Source organism: Ammospiza nelsoni, chromosome 6, assembly GCF_027579445.1.
Source record: "Ammospiza nelsoni isolate bAmmNel1 chromosome 6, bAmmNel1.pri, whole genome shotgun sequence".
Classification (NCBI taxonomy): Eukaryota; Metazoa; Chordata; class Aves; order Passeriformes; family Passerellidae; genus Ammospiza; species Ammospiza nelsoni.
In genome coordinates this window covers 18341311-18357111 of record NC_080638.1, presented here as the reverse complement: position 1 = coordinate 18357111, position 15801 = coordinate 18341311, and the positions used below count along the sequence as shown (strand labels likewise).

General features: G+C 55.4%; 2 protein-coding genes across 2 annotated transcripts in view; one reads left to right on the top strand and one right to left on the bottom strand.

The window, feature by feature from the left end:
- TNNI2 (troponin I2, fast skeletal type) overlaps positions 1 to 15801 on the top strand; it is a 422570-nt gene that overhangs the window by 349824 nt on the left and 56945 nt on the right. The window lies entirely within an intron of this gene.
- On the bottom strand, positions 4138 to 15054 carry IFITM10 (interferon induced transmembrane protein 10). Its single transcript, XM_059474643.1, has 3 exons — positions 14945 to 15054; positions 13511 to 13925; positions 4138 to 5024 (listed from the first exon to the last, which is right to left on the bottom strand). The coding sequence occupies exons 1-3, from the start codon at positions 15052 to 15054 to the stop codon at positions 4875 to 4877; spliced, it is 675 nt and encodes a 224-aa protein (XP_059330626.1). The 3' UTR covers positions 4138 to 4874.

The window sequence follows — 15801 nt, the reverse complement described above, 5'->3', positions numbered from 1 at the left end:
AGAAGCCATCAACCTATGGGACAGTGTTGGAGGGGGAAAAGGGGGTGAAAGGGCTTTGGTAAGGTCACCCAGGACATCAGCACATGGCTGGGAAGGGAGGTGAGGGTTGCTACTCTGCCTCCTGGCCCATGGAGCGCCTGGGAAGCAGGGCTGTGATGCTACAGCATAGTCAGCTTTGCGGGAGGATTACACACCCCAGAGCAGAATAGAGCTTGCCATTTGCATCTCTCTCTGACAGTTAATTTGGGTATCCAGGCCGATGGCTGCTCTAGGCCTGACTCACCATGCTCTGCCTGGCAGCTCATCCCAGGCAGAGGAACCGGTGGGTGTCAACACTGGGCCGGGAGGTCCTTACCTGAATGAGCTCCATCTTATGTTTATTACTAAAGGAGAAATGTGGGTCGTGTTTACCAGCCAAACCCCAACCAGTTCACCCCAGCTAGGACTCGTGCTGCTGTCTGCACACTGACTTGGTGGCCCTTGTGCCAAGCAGGGATCCCCGAGCCCGGCGTGGCAGCGGGGGCAGAGGCTCAGCCGGGCACCCAGACTCGCGTAGGCACGGCAGGGTTTGCTCCTGCCCTGCCTGGCTCCCGGCCACCCTTCCCTGCCAGCGTGGAGGGTGAGTGTGCCCCGTGCCCGTGCCTGACGCACACCTCCCGGCTGGCACGGAAGGCACATCCCTGCGGAGGGACGGGCACCCGCTCTGGCTGCTTTTAGGAGCCACCCTGAGTTCACAGCTGCTTCCTGCACAGTCTAGCGCTAGCCCGGGGCTGGGGCTGTTGGCTGGGGGGTCCCGGAGAAGCGTGGATGGACCCGTGCTCCTTGCTAGGGCACAGCTCCCGGTGATGGGCGGTGCTGCCGGCGGCGTGCTGCCGCGGTGCGAGAGAGCCCTCTGCCTGCGGGCCGCAGCCCGGCAGCCCCAGCCCGGCCCGGACACCCCGCTCCCTGCCCCGGCACCTCCTCCCGGCTGCTGGCGCTGCCCCCAGGGTCCCCCCGCAGCCACCCATCGCGGGGCTGAACGAGCCCCGGCCCCAAGCATCTCCTCTCCGGACGAGGTGACCCTCACCAGCCTCGCTGGCCTTTCCCCAGTCTCACCCCTTTGAACGCCTTTCAGCAGCAAGGGACACAAAACCAGCACAGGTGTTTTAGGCACAATTGCACGATGTCGCCTAACAGGGAACAATCGCTCCCCCCGAGCTCAGCAAAAACCAAAAAGCAATCCTCATCAAGCTGTCAGGCTCCCGAAGGAGCACAATTAAATCTTTAAATGGCAACGTGGCCGTCAGTTCTTCCCCATCTCAAAAGATGCTTCTCAAGCTGCGTTCGGCTGTTCCTCCCTTCCACCCCCTCCTCACAGTTTTCCTTCCCGCCGCGGAGCGCAACAGAGGCTGCGGCTTCGCAGCCAAAAAAAGTGCGATTTGGAGAGCGCGGAGCGGCGTTGTGAGTGGCAGAAGTGAAAAGGCAGAGAAGCAGCTCCTGAAAGCCTGCCTTCTGCCGCGGCGGGTGTCAGCCTTGGCAAAACTCGAACTTCCAGAATTTTCTTGCAAAATTAAAAAAAAAAAAAAAAAAAAAAAAAAAAGGCAATTAGAGGACCTATCGGCTTTGGCTGCTGCTTTTCTTTCCCTTGTTCCCTCAAAATCAAAAAAGTCCTTTCTTTCGCTTAACAGCATAGTTGGTGCAATCTGGGATGTACTTGCCTGACAGTATATGGGGATGTAGTTTTGCTGCCTCAATTTGGGGTTCCCTGACACTGACAAGATGAGAAATGAATGCTGAATACCTTGATGTTGCTTCATTTGGAAGACCCATGCATGAATAATTTTTTTTTCTCCCCAGAAAGATTGGAAATGTACAGGTCCCCCTTATTTGCCTCATTTTGGAGATGCTTTCCTTCTGCCGTGGGTTTGGAGGGACTCCATTAAAGGGCAGACACTAAGAGAGAGGAAGGGAGAGCAGAGGAGTTTTGCTGCCCCATGGCCCAGAACTGCAGGTGGAGCCGAGGCCAGGGCTGTGGTGGAGCTGAGCATGATGCTGAGCATCCTTCTTGCTACCCTGTTCTTGTCCATGGTGTGTCTGGGTGCACCTCCAACCTCTGCAGCAATTTCACCTCGTACAACAAGGGTAACAAACAATAAACATGATGGCTGCTAATAGTAACCATCCCTCTCCATCCCCGATGGGTTACAGATGCAAAAAGTGCTGCTGAGTCAGTTCAATATTCCCCCTGGTTCATTAAACCAGCATCCATTTTCCTGCAGATAAGACAGTCCGTCAGGGGAAGGGATGATGATAACTCATTTGTCACACTTGTTAAATGTAGAAAAGGCTGGCTTTGGGTCACTTCCAGTTTTGTGTCAGCTCTGCCTTTATCTGAACAGCCCCATGCCTGCACGCCAAGCAGGGCGGCTCTCTCCTGTGTAGCTCAGGAGATGGGGACAGTGGCATTGTCCCTGCAAGATTTCCTACAGCTGGGGGTGGCCACTGAGTGCAAAAGCACTTGCAGTGTGGCTGATATGAGTCCCAGCTCATGGGAAGGAATGCACTCATTATTGCAAGAAATGCCACTGGTCCCACAGGGATCTGAACCTGCAGCTGAACCCCTGGCGCTGCGCACAGTGTGACCCTGTCAGAGTTATCCCCCGAGCCCCCCCAGCTGCACTTGTGTTTGAGCTGCAGAGCTTGAGGTGTGATGGGGAAGGATATCAAACCAAGGCCTCAGACACAGCCAATGTGAGCTTGGTGCAGGTACAGGGGGAGGGAAAGGGGAAACAGCTTCATCTCTGTGCCTCTCCTCACCTTGGAGCATCCTGGGATGCCTGGTCTGGGCCATGCCTGAGGTAGCACTGTCCCAGTGGATTTAATGTGCCAGTTCAGGGTGGTGCAATGTGAGTTATTTTGGCTGTACCCTCTTTGGGGGCATTGCCATTGCCAGGTCACCTCCTTCCTCAGCCTGGGACGAGGACTGGCTACAGCCCATACATATGTTAGGATGGAAACGTCTACAGCCATGACCCCTCAGGTATTGCTACAGGGAAGGCAGCAAAAAGTGACCAAGAGAGGCTGGGAAGAGTACTGACCTCTGAATGAGGGATCATAGAGCTGTTCATGGCTGAGATACTTTCAGTGCATCATACACTGCACTGTCATCTGAAACTTCACTGCCAAACAGATCCCTGATTGATCTGGTGTGGAAATGCTCTCCAGTGAGTGGGAGGCAGGGAGGACTGCAGCTCTTTCTGCCCATAGCTCCCCTGATAAATGAAGCCGGGGACAGGGTGAAGGTGTGGAGACCTAGACAGGAAGAAGGTGGCATCTCATGATGCTTTCAGGGAAGCATCTTCATGATCTGTCCCCACATCTCACTATGGCACAGCCCAGAGACAGCCTGCTGATTAAACCATGCACTCAGCAGATGATGAAGCGTCCCATGACAGCCTGTCTGCATTCCCCATCTCTTGCTTCACCTCTGCTTTCAGGGTGGGCGCAAAGGTGGATCCTGATGCCTTCTCCCAGCTCCATGGCTGGTCTGCAGTGATTGCTGCCCCTTGGCATGAGGTCATCTTACAGCTGGAAAAAGATGAGGCAGCTGTGGCATATGAGATGAGATGAAGGGTCAGAGGGGCTGATAGGCTGTATTTTAGTCCTGGTCTTTTCATTAATTTATGGGTGTTTTCAAGTCAGGGTGTGCTGATTTGCAGCGTGACAGGCAGCTGCAGGCAGTATTGGGCAGGGCTCTGAGCTCCTGCCTGTTTCAGTGGCAAACACACGTTCTCTCCGAAATCTGCCTCTTCATAATGACCCTGGGAAGTGCTGCAGTAGCAGCAGGGTCAGACTGCAGTGATTTATTTCCCTCTTCAGCGTTGTTCCTAGCAGGGGAGGGGGCCCTGCCTGCTTGGCTGCCTCTGCCTGCTTGCCATAGATCTTCCAGCCAGGAGTGACCCAGGTCTCCGCTCTTCAATCTGGGGCTGCGCTCTCCTTCACGGCTGCGTGCGGCCCCGACCTGCAGCAGCATCCCTCACTCACTCCTGCTTTAAATCTCTCCAGCAGCTGCTGGGGACATTAGCATTTTCTCTTGCCAGCCCACAGAGACCAGGAGACCAGCCCTGCTAAGGAAGGAATTAACCCAGCAGCATCACATATCAGAGGTATCTTTTTATTGACTGTTTACAGAAATACAGTAGCACTCCAATTAGGTGGTGTAGGCGAGTTCTCCAGAGGGTGCCTTCCTTCTCAGCACTGCTGGGAGATCCCAAGGAGAAACCTGCCCTTTAACACTTTGGGGTTTCTCTGGAGGCTTTGGGGCTCCCCAGCATAAACTTCCTAACACCTTCAGCTCTCCAGGGGTTGGGTGTTGTTTGAACCAGTGGATGAAATTCAAGAGAAAAAAAGAGGAAAAGAAACCCCCACAGGCTGGGGGTAGTGGGGCGGTCTGAACACACCTGATATGTTGTAAGCCAGCCCTGCCATGATCCCCATCCATCACTGCATGTGTCTCCAGCTCCACAGGACCCCACTGCTTCCCAGAGCTCAGCTGTCTGCCACTAAGTGTGCGTAGCTCTGGGCTTTGCACGCTCTTTTCACACAGCTTGTTGGCCATAAAACAAATATTTCTTGGTCTATTTTTCTTCCTGTACATGTGTAAGAGTGAGACCCTTTCCTTCAGCTGTTCACATACCATTTCAGGGCAAGAAAGGTATGCTCAGCTGGGCTGATAAACTAATTTAACATTTATTTATGTATTTAATTGACTTTTTTTTCTTTTTTTGGCAATCAAGGTGTAGTGGTTGGCTTGTTTTGTGTGTCCTTGCTACAAGAAACTGCAGACACTTCTGGCATAGAGGCATTTTGGCGGCAGCAGCTGCTGTTGGCCTCACTCAGTAGTCAGTGAGAGGGTATCGCAGGAAGATGAAGATAAGGATGATGCAGAAGGTGGCAAGGGCTGAGCTGGTGATGTTAAAAAGCCGGGCTGTCTTGGCATCTTCAACTGCTCCATTTAAGTCATTGAGGAGTTTCTTATCCCGGACCTGAGACAAAAAGATAATTAAATAAAGGAATTGCAACATGTATGAAAGGCGTGACTTGTTTCAAGCAACAGCCACAAAACCCAGTGCACCTGTACGTGGTTACCTGTACAGGTGCACTGTGAGGGCTGGGCTGGGCCTCCGTGTTTGAGCACTTGGGGTGCCATAAAACACCCTGAGGTCAGGTTTGCACCCCATCTCTGCTATGGGTTGAGCTTGTGAAGCCAAGCACTGTAATACTTGTGGGCTGGAGATTCTTGGAAGCAGAGAGAACCTGAAAGAGTGATCCGTTGCTGTTACCAACCAGGCAAACCAGGGCCCCACAGTCCCCGGAGCGGGGCAGTGTCATTTGGAGCCTGAAGGTGCAGAAAGGAACTGAGATGCCATTGTACCCCCCAGGCACACAGGCACTAAAGCACACTTCCTTCCCACCAAGTCACAGCTCCCTGGCCCTGCAGTGCCAGGCTGGGCCCACCCAGCCCACCAGGGTGCAGGTCTGGTGTGCATCGCTGTGCCTCCATCTGCACTGAGGGGCCGAGCGGGTGAAAGCTGGCACAGCATCCTACTGCAGCTCCAGGGCTGTGCACGAGCCTCCAGCATATTAAGTAGTCCTGGGTTAATGAGTTCCCTTCCTTTTGCAGGTCTTATGCGGATTGTGTAGCATCTCTGCCACAGGCAGCTTTCCATTCTGACAGCACAGTCTGCTCCCTTCATTATCCCGCAGCTATTATGGGATTTTATGGGCTTTCCTTGGGACAGCTCTGCAGTGGGAGATGATTGTGCATGTCCATGTCACTGGCCTGTCCCCACCTCTGCCAGGCTGCCAGGCAGTGCATGGCACTGCCAGCAGCAAAGCCACTAGCGGGCATTGCCGATGCACCAGCGACAGCATTAGCAGGCAGCAGATGGCACTGCAAGGCAGCAGATGACACTGCCAGGCAGCAATGGCATTAGCAGGCAGCATGTGGCACTGCCAGGAGGCAGAAGACATAGCCAGGCAGCACATGGCACTGTAGGGAAATGATGGCATTGCACAGCAGCAGATGGCACAGCAGGCAATGATGCTATGAGCAGGCAGAGGTGGCACTACGAGGCAGGGGATGGCACAGCTAGGCAGTGATGCTATGAGCAGGCAGGGGTGGCACTACGAGGCAGCAATGGCACAGCCAGGCAGTGACGGCACAGCCAGGCAGGCAGCGATGGCACAGCCAGGCAGCTGATGGCACTGTCCACCAGCAGCAGCTCTGCAGTTGGATCCCAGCAGAGGAGGGCTCCGACTCCGCTGTTTCCTAGCTGGGATATGTCCCTGTCCCCAGGCTGCCCCTTCAGCCAGCACTCAGCACACTCTGGCAGCTGGAGCCACAAGAATGAACAACAGGACCTGGACAAAAGGACCAGGACACTTGACCCCTCATCCATCTCCAGTATCCAAGCAGGGTGCCCAGGGTGTGGCAGGGCCTGCCCCCTGCCCTCTCTTGGGTAGGGGTTGTGGGGACTGGGGCTGTGAGCCTTGGCCTGCCCTGCTGCCAGCAGTGAGAACCCCACTGGGCACTGCTAGCTGGGCACCAGATGTGGGTGGCAAGCTGCAAAAACCAGCACCAGAGTCAGACCGAGGAATATTAAAAGGCTTTTATCGATTAGGAGCTTTCCAAAAAGACACTGCAACAGATTCAGACCACATCTTACAGACTTTTCTCTCTTCCTCCTGCAGTGCTTACCTGCAGGGCTGTCCTGAAAGCCTTCTGCTAGACATGGTGAAGGGCTGCTGTACCCCTTGTTCTCACTGACATGTGCTGGTTCATGGGTCCTCCAAAACTGCATTTCAGACCCTCAAGCAACATTCCTCCTCTCCATCACACCACTGAGGACCTCTCTGCACAAGCAACCCCTGATCTTCTGAACTGTGGGTAGGGAAGCTGCTGTTTCCATGAGATCCACAGGATCTGGTGCTGGCAGGCACACAGGCAAAAAGAAGGAGCCTACTTTTCATACTTGTATTAAATCAAACGGTGCCATGTCCTCAGCCTGTGATGTGCCCTGCTCATTGGAGCCCAGAGCTGGAGCTGGGGCCATTGCCCTGCTGTGGAGTGCTCAGCTCAGCATCCTTCTGGGATTGGGAAGAGGGACAGTCACAAACTGCATGTGTCTTTGGGGCACACTTGGCTGGAGCTCTCAGCAGAGGAGATGATCTCTGGGAAAGCATCAAGCCGGCAGCCTGGGAGCCCACATGCCTTTCTGTGTCAGCTGAATGTCCGGGATGACTCACATTTGAAATTATTCAGTAAGTTTAACATCCTCCCAAAAACCCCTGGGCTTAGCAGCAGCAGACATTTGGCACCTCCTCACGCACTGGAGAGAAGCCCCAGAGGTGCTGGATTCGGGCCAGAAATCCCACTTGCCGCTCCCAGCAGACTCTTTGAAGCTCTCACACGATTTCCTCCTCCCAGCGGTGGGGCTGCCTCAGGCAAAACCGACATGGAGCAAATGCCTTTTGCCCCTTCCTGCACTGTGTGCCGGTGCTCTGTGCCGCAGGCACGCTGGCCTTTGCTGTCAGTGCTTGCTGTCAGACGGAGCTGGCTCCAGCAGACCGGCACGGCCGGCACACCGAGCTCTGCAGCCCTCCCGCAGCCGAGCCGCTCCACCTTTGCGAGGCCGGTTCCTCTTGGCCCCAGGAGCTGTCTCCTGCTCCTCACCTCCCGTTCCTCCTCTCCCTGGGGTGCCCTACAACCCTAATTTCCAGGCTCAGCCTTCTCCAGCGCTCCCAGCAGCCTCTCCCAGCAGCATCCCCACCTGGCACCGGCTCACACTCGTGACTGGTGCTTCAGCCCTTTCCCACGACACGCTTCAGCAGCAGCTCTCCTGGCCTTTCCCATGGCTCTCCCTGTGGCCCTGCTCCTGTCATGCTGCTGCTGCTGTGGCGAGGGGTGCCTGGGGCTGCCTCTCCCCAGTGACACCATTTCCCCACAGTTCCTTTCTTTTATCCCTTCTATCTCTTCCCTTTCCTGTTGTTTGAGTCCAAACGATGGCTGCCTTTGACTCCTGCCAAAGGGCACCCAGCTGCCTCCTCTCCCTGCACCTCCAGCTGGTTCCACCCACACACTCCTGTTAACCCCTGTGGCTTCAGTGGTCACCCTCATGGAAATCATCCCTGATTGCCCATAATCATTTACACTGAAATGGAGCCTCTCAGCACCAGAGAAGTGCAAGGGCCCCCATGGCATAAAAGTGCAATGAGACGGAGTTTCTCCTTGCAACACCACTCACAGCTCCAGCCTCCCACATCTCTGCAGGGCAGCCTTGCCTCCTCCTGCATGGCTTTGCACCCTCAGATGCTTCCAGATGTTCCTCTTTAATGTCCTGCTGTGGCAACTGAGTCAGGCTCTGGAGGAGCTCTCCTGGAGAGCAGATAAATGTTTCAGCTCCTTCCCTGCTTTGTCCTTAAGGAGATGCCGGTGTCTGTCTTATAGCCCAGCTTCAGCTTTTCCTATTTTCATGCTCCTGTGGCCACCATCATCATAATGTGCTGGCAGCTGGTGCACAAGCTTCTGGGAGCCCTGGAAGCCGATTCTTTCCATAGCCAGAGAGATGAAGTATAGTGAGGGACAGGTCCTCAAGGTCACAAGGCTGAACCCCCACCCAGACCAAGGTGTGGTGTTTTCTTAGCCACAGGCTCTTCCCATCATCCCTTTGACCCTTCTCTCTTGCCTAAAACTAGATGGTGACTTTTGGCCCTGCTTTGTACTGAGATGACTGGAGTGTGAGGATAATTACATCTGCTGACTGGGGTTTCCCTGGGCATCTCTAAGCACTGTGTGATGGCATCCTTGGAAATCCCCCTTGGACAAGGCAGAGCTCACCTCTGATCCAGGCAGGCAACTTACACAATTTCTTCATCCATGCCTATCCTTATGTGAAACACAGCCAGCTTTTGTGCTCTAACATGCAAACCTTTCTCCTCTCCTTTCCCACCAACAAAAGGTGGCGTGGCCTTTCCATCCATCCATCCATCCATCCATCCATCCATCCATCCATCCATCCATCCATCCATCCAATTTGCCTGTCACCTCCCTGCTGCTCACCTTACCTTCCAATATCTCCATCTCACTGTGTCCTCCCACACCTCCAGCATGTCAGTGCCCAAGGGTTCTTTCTCTCCTCCCTCTCCTCACCGTCCTCTGCTCTTTGTTTCCTTGGGATTTTACGTTCTGCTTCTTCTCCAAGGGCTCCCCTTGGCTCCTAGCGCCCCATTCCCTCCCCCAGCAGTCACCTCCCCTCTCTCAGCCCCTCTCATTTTTGGGAGCAGCAAACTTGCTGCTCTAGTGAAAAGTGCTGCCTCAGCTTGCAGAAGGAGACAAATGGTTTATTGATAACGAGTCTAATGAGGCTGTTTTTAAGGCAGCCTGGAAGTCCACAGCTGGTTGTCAGTAAACCCATTTCTGTGCAGAGCTCCATGTCCCTGCACAGAAGGAGCTCTGGAGGCGATCCTTGGATTTATTTGCTCTGTGAATTGCTCAAGAGCTCTCCAGCCCACGTGCCTCCACCACAGCGGCACTGGCATCACGGGACTGTCACCCCTGCCTTTCACCCACGTCCATAAACCATTGCTCCTTCCACAAAGCAGGATGAGAGCCTGCCTGAGAGGCTGGGTGAGGCAGCCTCTCAGGGTTAATAAATAGCTGTGGATTTGTGCTTCCACTCGAAACAAGGAAGATCAACAAGTGGCAAGAGAGGAGGGCAAACAGTCATGCCCACAGCTGTGTGCTAAGGGCTGGGCAGAGAGTGGGCAAGAGAGCTTGGCATATTTCCATGACCTCAAGGGACAAGAAAACTCTGCAAGCAGTGCTGTGGGCTGCTGGTGAGGCTTAAAAAGCCAGCAAGGTTCCTTGGCATCTTCATCTCTATCGAGCCACAGCGAGGCATCCACACTGCAGCTCATCCAGATCCCAGCTCCTCTGATCTACTGCCTCGTGGCACAATGGGTACAGAAGACTTGGCTCACCCCAGCAGTCTCCAGAGACAAAGCTCTGAACAACTGAAGTGAGATCTCCTGCCACCAGGCACTGATGCATCATTCATTACCACTTGGAGCTGGGAAAGGGGAAGGGAGGGAGCTGCTGAATATCAGACCACAACATTTGCTTCTGATCAAAATCAACTGAATCCAGAGCGTTGGTGTTGGAGTGATACTTTTATCTGTGCTGGGCTGGGGTTAGGGTTACTTTAGGGCTTTTCTAACTTCCTTGTTGATCTCTCCTCCCCCAGCATGCAGCACACATGATTAGATGCAAGTGCCTTGCTTGCACTCTGGGAGGCTGACCTTGAGAAGCCTGGCATGCTGGAAATGACCCCTGGAGGGATCCATGAGTGTGTGTGACCCCGCTGTAGCCCAGCAAGCTGTGTTTGCTGAGGATCTGGCCTGCTATGGGGGTAAATAAAGATGAGGCATGCTGCCACACTCCTGTTCAGAGTGCCTGGCTGTGATGCCTGCCACACACAGAATGTGGCTGGTATGTCACAGTTTCTGCCCCCACCTGAGAACATGTGTTTCTTTCTTCACAAATTCTTTGGTGCTGGAGTGGAGGTTTTTGACATTTTTAGTAAGTGGTTGTCACCATGAAATAGCATTTCCCTGCAGAAAGAGATCTAGAAGGCTGTAGCTAGCATGCAAAAGGCCAGGCAGACATGCCCGTTTTCCCAGATGTGGCTGAAACCAATAAAATAGGGCATGAGGAAGGAGACAGCTTCACAGTAATATTCAAGTGTACCAAGGATATATCTGTCTTCCAGAGTGGGCATTATGCTGCTGAAACCAGAGGAAATGCTAGGGTGTGCTAAGATATACACTGAAACATCTCATGGACTTGGGTCACAAAGGAGATACTGCTTTATAAAAAGCATGAATCTGTCAGAAGCAAGTGACCTTTATGACAGGGAATTGAAAATACTATTTCTGATAATGAAAACGATAATTCATGAAGTTGCTAGATGTTTCGGTTATTTAAAGGAAGTGTAAAAGCTAGGTGTAACCCCAAAGTGTAACCCCAGGAACCACTTAATGGTATCAGTGCACTGATGGCTCTTGAAGAAACCTGTGTTCCACTGGCTGAGGGCTCTGTGTCAGGGGTCCCAGAAGAGGCTCAGGGAGAGGAAGGTGCAGCTTCATTCTTCTTCCTACTGCCCCTTAGTCAGTCCCTAGAAATGCCAGACTTAAGTGCCTACTGCTCAAATGCCCTTACATTTAATTGCAGAGGAACAAGATAGTTCCCTGTTTAAAGGGACATCTGGTCCCCGGGCATTTCTTGCTCCTGTTTTCTCCGAACTTCTGGGAAAAACATTATTGACAGTAAAAGAGAAGAAAAAATGTTTCTGGAGAAATAACCATAACACCCAGCCTGGCTAGGGTGCTGTGAAGATCCCTGCAGGAGCTGTGGGTAAGGAACACAGCTGCCTTTCTGAACATCCAGTCTCCCCCAGGACAGACCTGCTACTGCCCCAGCACCTGCATTGCCTCTCACCACCCACCCCAAGAGCAGCTCATGAGAGCACTCTGCATCCCTTCAGCCACTTGCTAGCTTTGTCCTCTGCCTCTGAGGGACATTTTGTTTCTATTTTCCCCCTGTCACAGAGTCACAGCCACTGGGGAGCTCCAAAACCAGAGCAGAGTTATTTCTACCCGCTCAGCGTTGCCTCTGTTTGGGTACCGCAGTTACATCCCATCAGCTACTGCCTTCTCAGCCCAAAAACCAAGGCTGGTTTTTGACAGCCATCTTCTATTCTCTTTTCTCTGATTTGGAGCAAATTTCCCCATTTGCCTTCCCTCTCCACTGCCTCTTTTTTTTCATGCTTTGTGTCTTCTAGGTCTTTGCAGACAGATGCCCACACCTGTGTCCCAGCGCAAGGCCCCAGGTTACTTCTGGGCTTTGCCCTTCCTTCCGTCCCATGTCAAGGATAGTGAAGGGTCTAGCTTCTAAAACCTCTGTGGGTGGCAGACACCACTCTACCTTGTCACCAGGGGATGGGTGAGCCCTGTTCTCAGGCTGTCCTGCCCTCACTGCTGCAGCAGCAAGGAAACACATGTACCCAGACACCCATGGTAGCCTCTTCCACGGGCAAGATGTCAATTGCTAAAGGCAAATACAGACAAGGAAAGGCTTAAAAAAAACAAGGAGGAAGCCAGTGTTTTCTTCCCTTGCTGGATCAAGGTGTGGGGGGTGTTAAGGGACTTGCTCCCCCTACTCATACTAACCTGCTGCTGGCTGGATTAGCCCTTTGCTTGTGGTGATGCTTTGCCCCAGGATGATTTAAGTTATTATGTGCCTCACCCAGGCAGCAGCAGAGCCTCCTGCAAAGCGATGGATGAGAGCTCACCTCCCATCTTGGGAATGAGAAACTGAGGCAGGCACCACCAGGCCAGTGCTCGGTGAGCCCAAGACAGGGGGCCGCAGGGAGCCTTTCTGATGGAGACCCTGACAGTGCTGGGAGCAGCCTCCTTGCAGTGCTGGGTGCTCACAGTGCAGCTCACAGGAGCTGTATGGGGTTAATTGATCTGCTTCTGTGACGAAGCCTGTCTGCACCCTGGCCTTCCTCTAAATGCTGCCTGCCAAAACAAATCAGCCAGCTCCTCTCCGGGCCACCCAGCCGCCCCGGGCTCTCTGCACATCCATTCAGTTAGTTTTGCATCTGGCAGGCAGGGAGGGGAGGGCAGCCCAGGCCCCTCTCTCCTGGCAGCTGCCAAGGTGCTGCCTGTTTGCCAGGCACCATTCCTGCCCGGCTGCTCTCCCCTGCAGCTATCAGGAATAATAACCTGGTCCCATTCCCATCATGGGCTGTGCTCCATGCCATCGCCCTCTCCAACAACACAGCTCTCTATGCCCCCAGCCCGACATTGTGGGAAGCCCCCTGCACTCCCTTCCACCTTCTCACCATTCCCATGATGCTGGCAGGTCTCCAGGCCTTGTTTTGGGATTTACAGGGCTTGGGGTGGGGGAAGCTGACCACGAGTTCTGGTGTTTTAATTACAGAGAGGGCAAGAAAGAAACAGGCAGGATTGCTGTGCACTTTGTAAGCTTCTTACCCCCTGCAACTTGCCAGCTGACGGCTGATCCTGGCCGGCTGCTTTTACTGTTCCTGCCTGACCATCCAATGCTGCTGGGTCCTATCCTGATGATCTCTAACAGCCAGGATCCCAAATAAAGGACCTAGTGCCGGCGTGCCTGCAGGTGCAGCATGAGCCAAAGCAACCCTGTGTTGCCTGTCTGTCACCCTGCACCGCGGTACAGAGGAGCCTCTGAGGGTACTTGGAGCAAGTGAAAGCACCTCTTCCCCACCTGAAGTAACATCCCAGGCTCCTCAGCTCTTCCCATCCCCATCCCCACTGTCTGCAGCCTCTCACCGGGGTGGCAAAGTGTGGTTTCACATCAGGCACAACCCCCAAACGCTTCCCCCCTGCCCGGTCACCCCGCACCCCGAGCCCCGCGCTCGGCACTCACTTTCAATGAATAGGCCAAGGCGATGAAGCCGAGGCAGCAGAAGTTGAGGTATACAAAGTTGAAGATGGACCAGAGATAGTAGTCGTTCACCTCGGTGGTGTCGGGGTAGATTTCGATGACAGTGGTGGGGTTGGTCATCGTCTTCTTCTCCACCGAGTGCTTGCACGGGACCGCTGGCCGCAGGCTGTCCCCTTTGCAGCTCTTGCTCTCCATGAGATAAACGGCAGAAGAAGGAGACAGGACGGGCGAAGCTTGCCGGAGAGCCGGGGGCTTGGCGATGCAGGCGAAGCAGCCCTGCGGGGGGCCCTGCGGGGGTCTCGGGGTCCAGGCCACCCCCTCAAAGGGGCATGGCGGGCCCAGGGGGGGGTCCTGTGTCCTCTCCGTGGTGGCTGCCGCGGCGTCACCGCGCTCTGCCCTGGCAAAGCCAAAAACCCCCCGTCAAAAATGGGGGTGAGGGGATGGAAAGGCCGGGGGCAGGGGGAAAAGAGAAAGGGGGGAAGGAGCAGAGAAGGGGAGACGTGGGGGAAAGGCAGAGAGGGACCGGGAGAGCGAGGAGAGAGCAGGGAGAGGAGTGAGGGAGTGGGCAGAGGAGAGAGGGAGGAGAGTAGGGCAGGCAGGAGAGGGAGGAGGGAGCACCGCTACACCCGGGGACCACGACGCCGCCGCCTCGGCGCGGAGCTGCCGCCGGCCGCGGCCCCGGGCGGGGGCAGAGGCGCGGGCAGGGCGGGCAGCATCCCTCCCTCCCTCCCTCCCTCCCTCCCTCCATCCCTCCCCTGTGCCACGGCTCCCCCCGCCGCTGCCCGCTGGCCTGCGTGACCCGCCTTCCAGCCACCACCGGGGAAACCATCCTTTTTTAAAAAGGAGACAAATAAAAGCAGAGAGAAACACTCGGGAGGAGCCGGGGGGCTGCGAGGGAGTTGCCAGCCGGCCGCGCTGCAGCCCCCCGCATCCCTCCCCGCCCGCCTGTCTGTCGGTCTGTCGGGGCCTTCTCCTTTCTGTCCCATGCCGGGATGGGAGCCGGTGGCTCGCAGCGGGCGGAGCGGGTCTCCCGGTGCGGCAGAGCAGCCCGCCCCTCCGCCCTGCCTCCCTCCCTCCCTCCTTAGGGGGGGTGGGCATTTTGGGGGGGGATTTTTTTTCCCTGAGTCCTAGTCTTTACGGTGATTCCATTTCCCGGTTCCTTCCACCTGCCAGCAGGTTTCCCATACCCCGCTCCCTCCACCTTTTTTTTTTTTTTTAAGGGTATCGTGGCTGAGGAGGTGGAGGAGAGGAGGAGGGGAAGAGGGGATGAAGACAGAGGATGGGGAAGGGGGATATTAGAAGAAGTTCCCCTCCACCCTAGCTTTGCAAATAGGAGAGACTAGTCCACCTCTGGCTGCCCGTCCGTCCGTCCATCGGTCTCCTCCGAAGGCATCAGGAGGAGCGAGGGATACTCACAAGGAGGGATGCGGGGAGTCGCTGCATATCCGGCTCAGCACTGCCTCCGGCTCGGCTTCCTCGGCGCTGGAGTTGAGGGAGGAGGGGAGGGCGGGGAGGGGGGCACCCATGGACCAGGGATGGGCAGGGAGGGAGTTAGGGGATGGCAAGGTCGACCTGCAGCCCCTGTCTCCCCCCGAACATGCTTCGCGCAGGAGAGCTCCTCTGTGTCTCAGCCCTTCTCCTCGTGTCCCCCCCACTGGGACGTCACCTCCTGCTTGGAGCATCCTGGTAGCGCCCCGCTGGAGAAGGGCACCTCCTGGGCCCCGGCCGAGCGGCTTCCCCGGGCAGCAGAGGGGGATGCTCGGCCCTGCTCCCCCCGGTGTCACCCACAGAGACATTTGCTGCGGGGACTCGCTGCAGCCTTGTTTGCGGGCTCACCGCTATGGACCTGGGTGAAAAACTACAATAAGTGTGGCAGGAGTGCGTGGGGACGAGCGGAATTAACAAGGGGAGGTGGTGGTGATGCAATGCCGTGGGGAAAAACGGGCTCTGGTGGTGAGGGGATGAATGGAAAGGGGATAAATCCCGTGTGTGAGGTAATAGATCCTGCTGGCATGGAGCAAATCCCAGCGCAGGCAGGGGTGGGAGCACTCCGGCAGCAGGATGCACGGCATGGGGCTGCTTTAGGGGAGGGGGTGGGGGTGTCACCAAGGCTGGCCGAGCCCGGGAGGATTTGGCTGTGCCCAGGAGCAGGGATGTGCTTGCTACTTCCCATTGCTAACACTCGGGAAGCTGCTCGGAATCCCAGCTCTAGGGTGCTGCAGTAGAGTCCCCCCAGGGACGTGGTGATGGAGAGCAGCTGGTGGCGTGCAGGG

Coding starts and splice junctions, on each gene's coding strand:
- IFITM10 (XM_059474643.1), bottom strand. CDS start 15,054: ATGGGTGCCCCCCTCCCCGCCCTCCCCTCCTCCCTCAACTCCAGCGCC. Junction 13,926..14,944: donor GACTCCCCGCATCCCTCCTT/GTGAGTATCCCT, acceptor TGGCTTTGCCAG/GGCAGAGCGCGGTGACGCCG. Junction 5,025..13,510: donor CCTTGGCCTATTCATTGAAA/GTGAGTGCCGAG, acceptor TTTTTGTCTCAG/GTCCGGGATAAGAAACTCCT.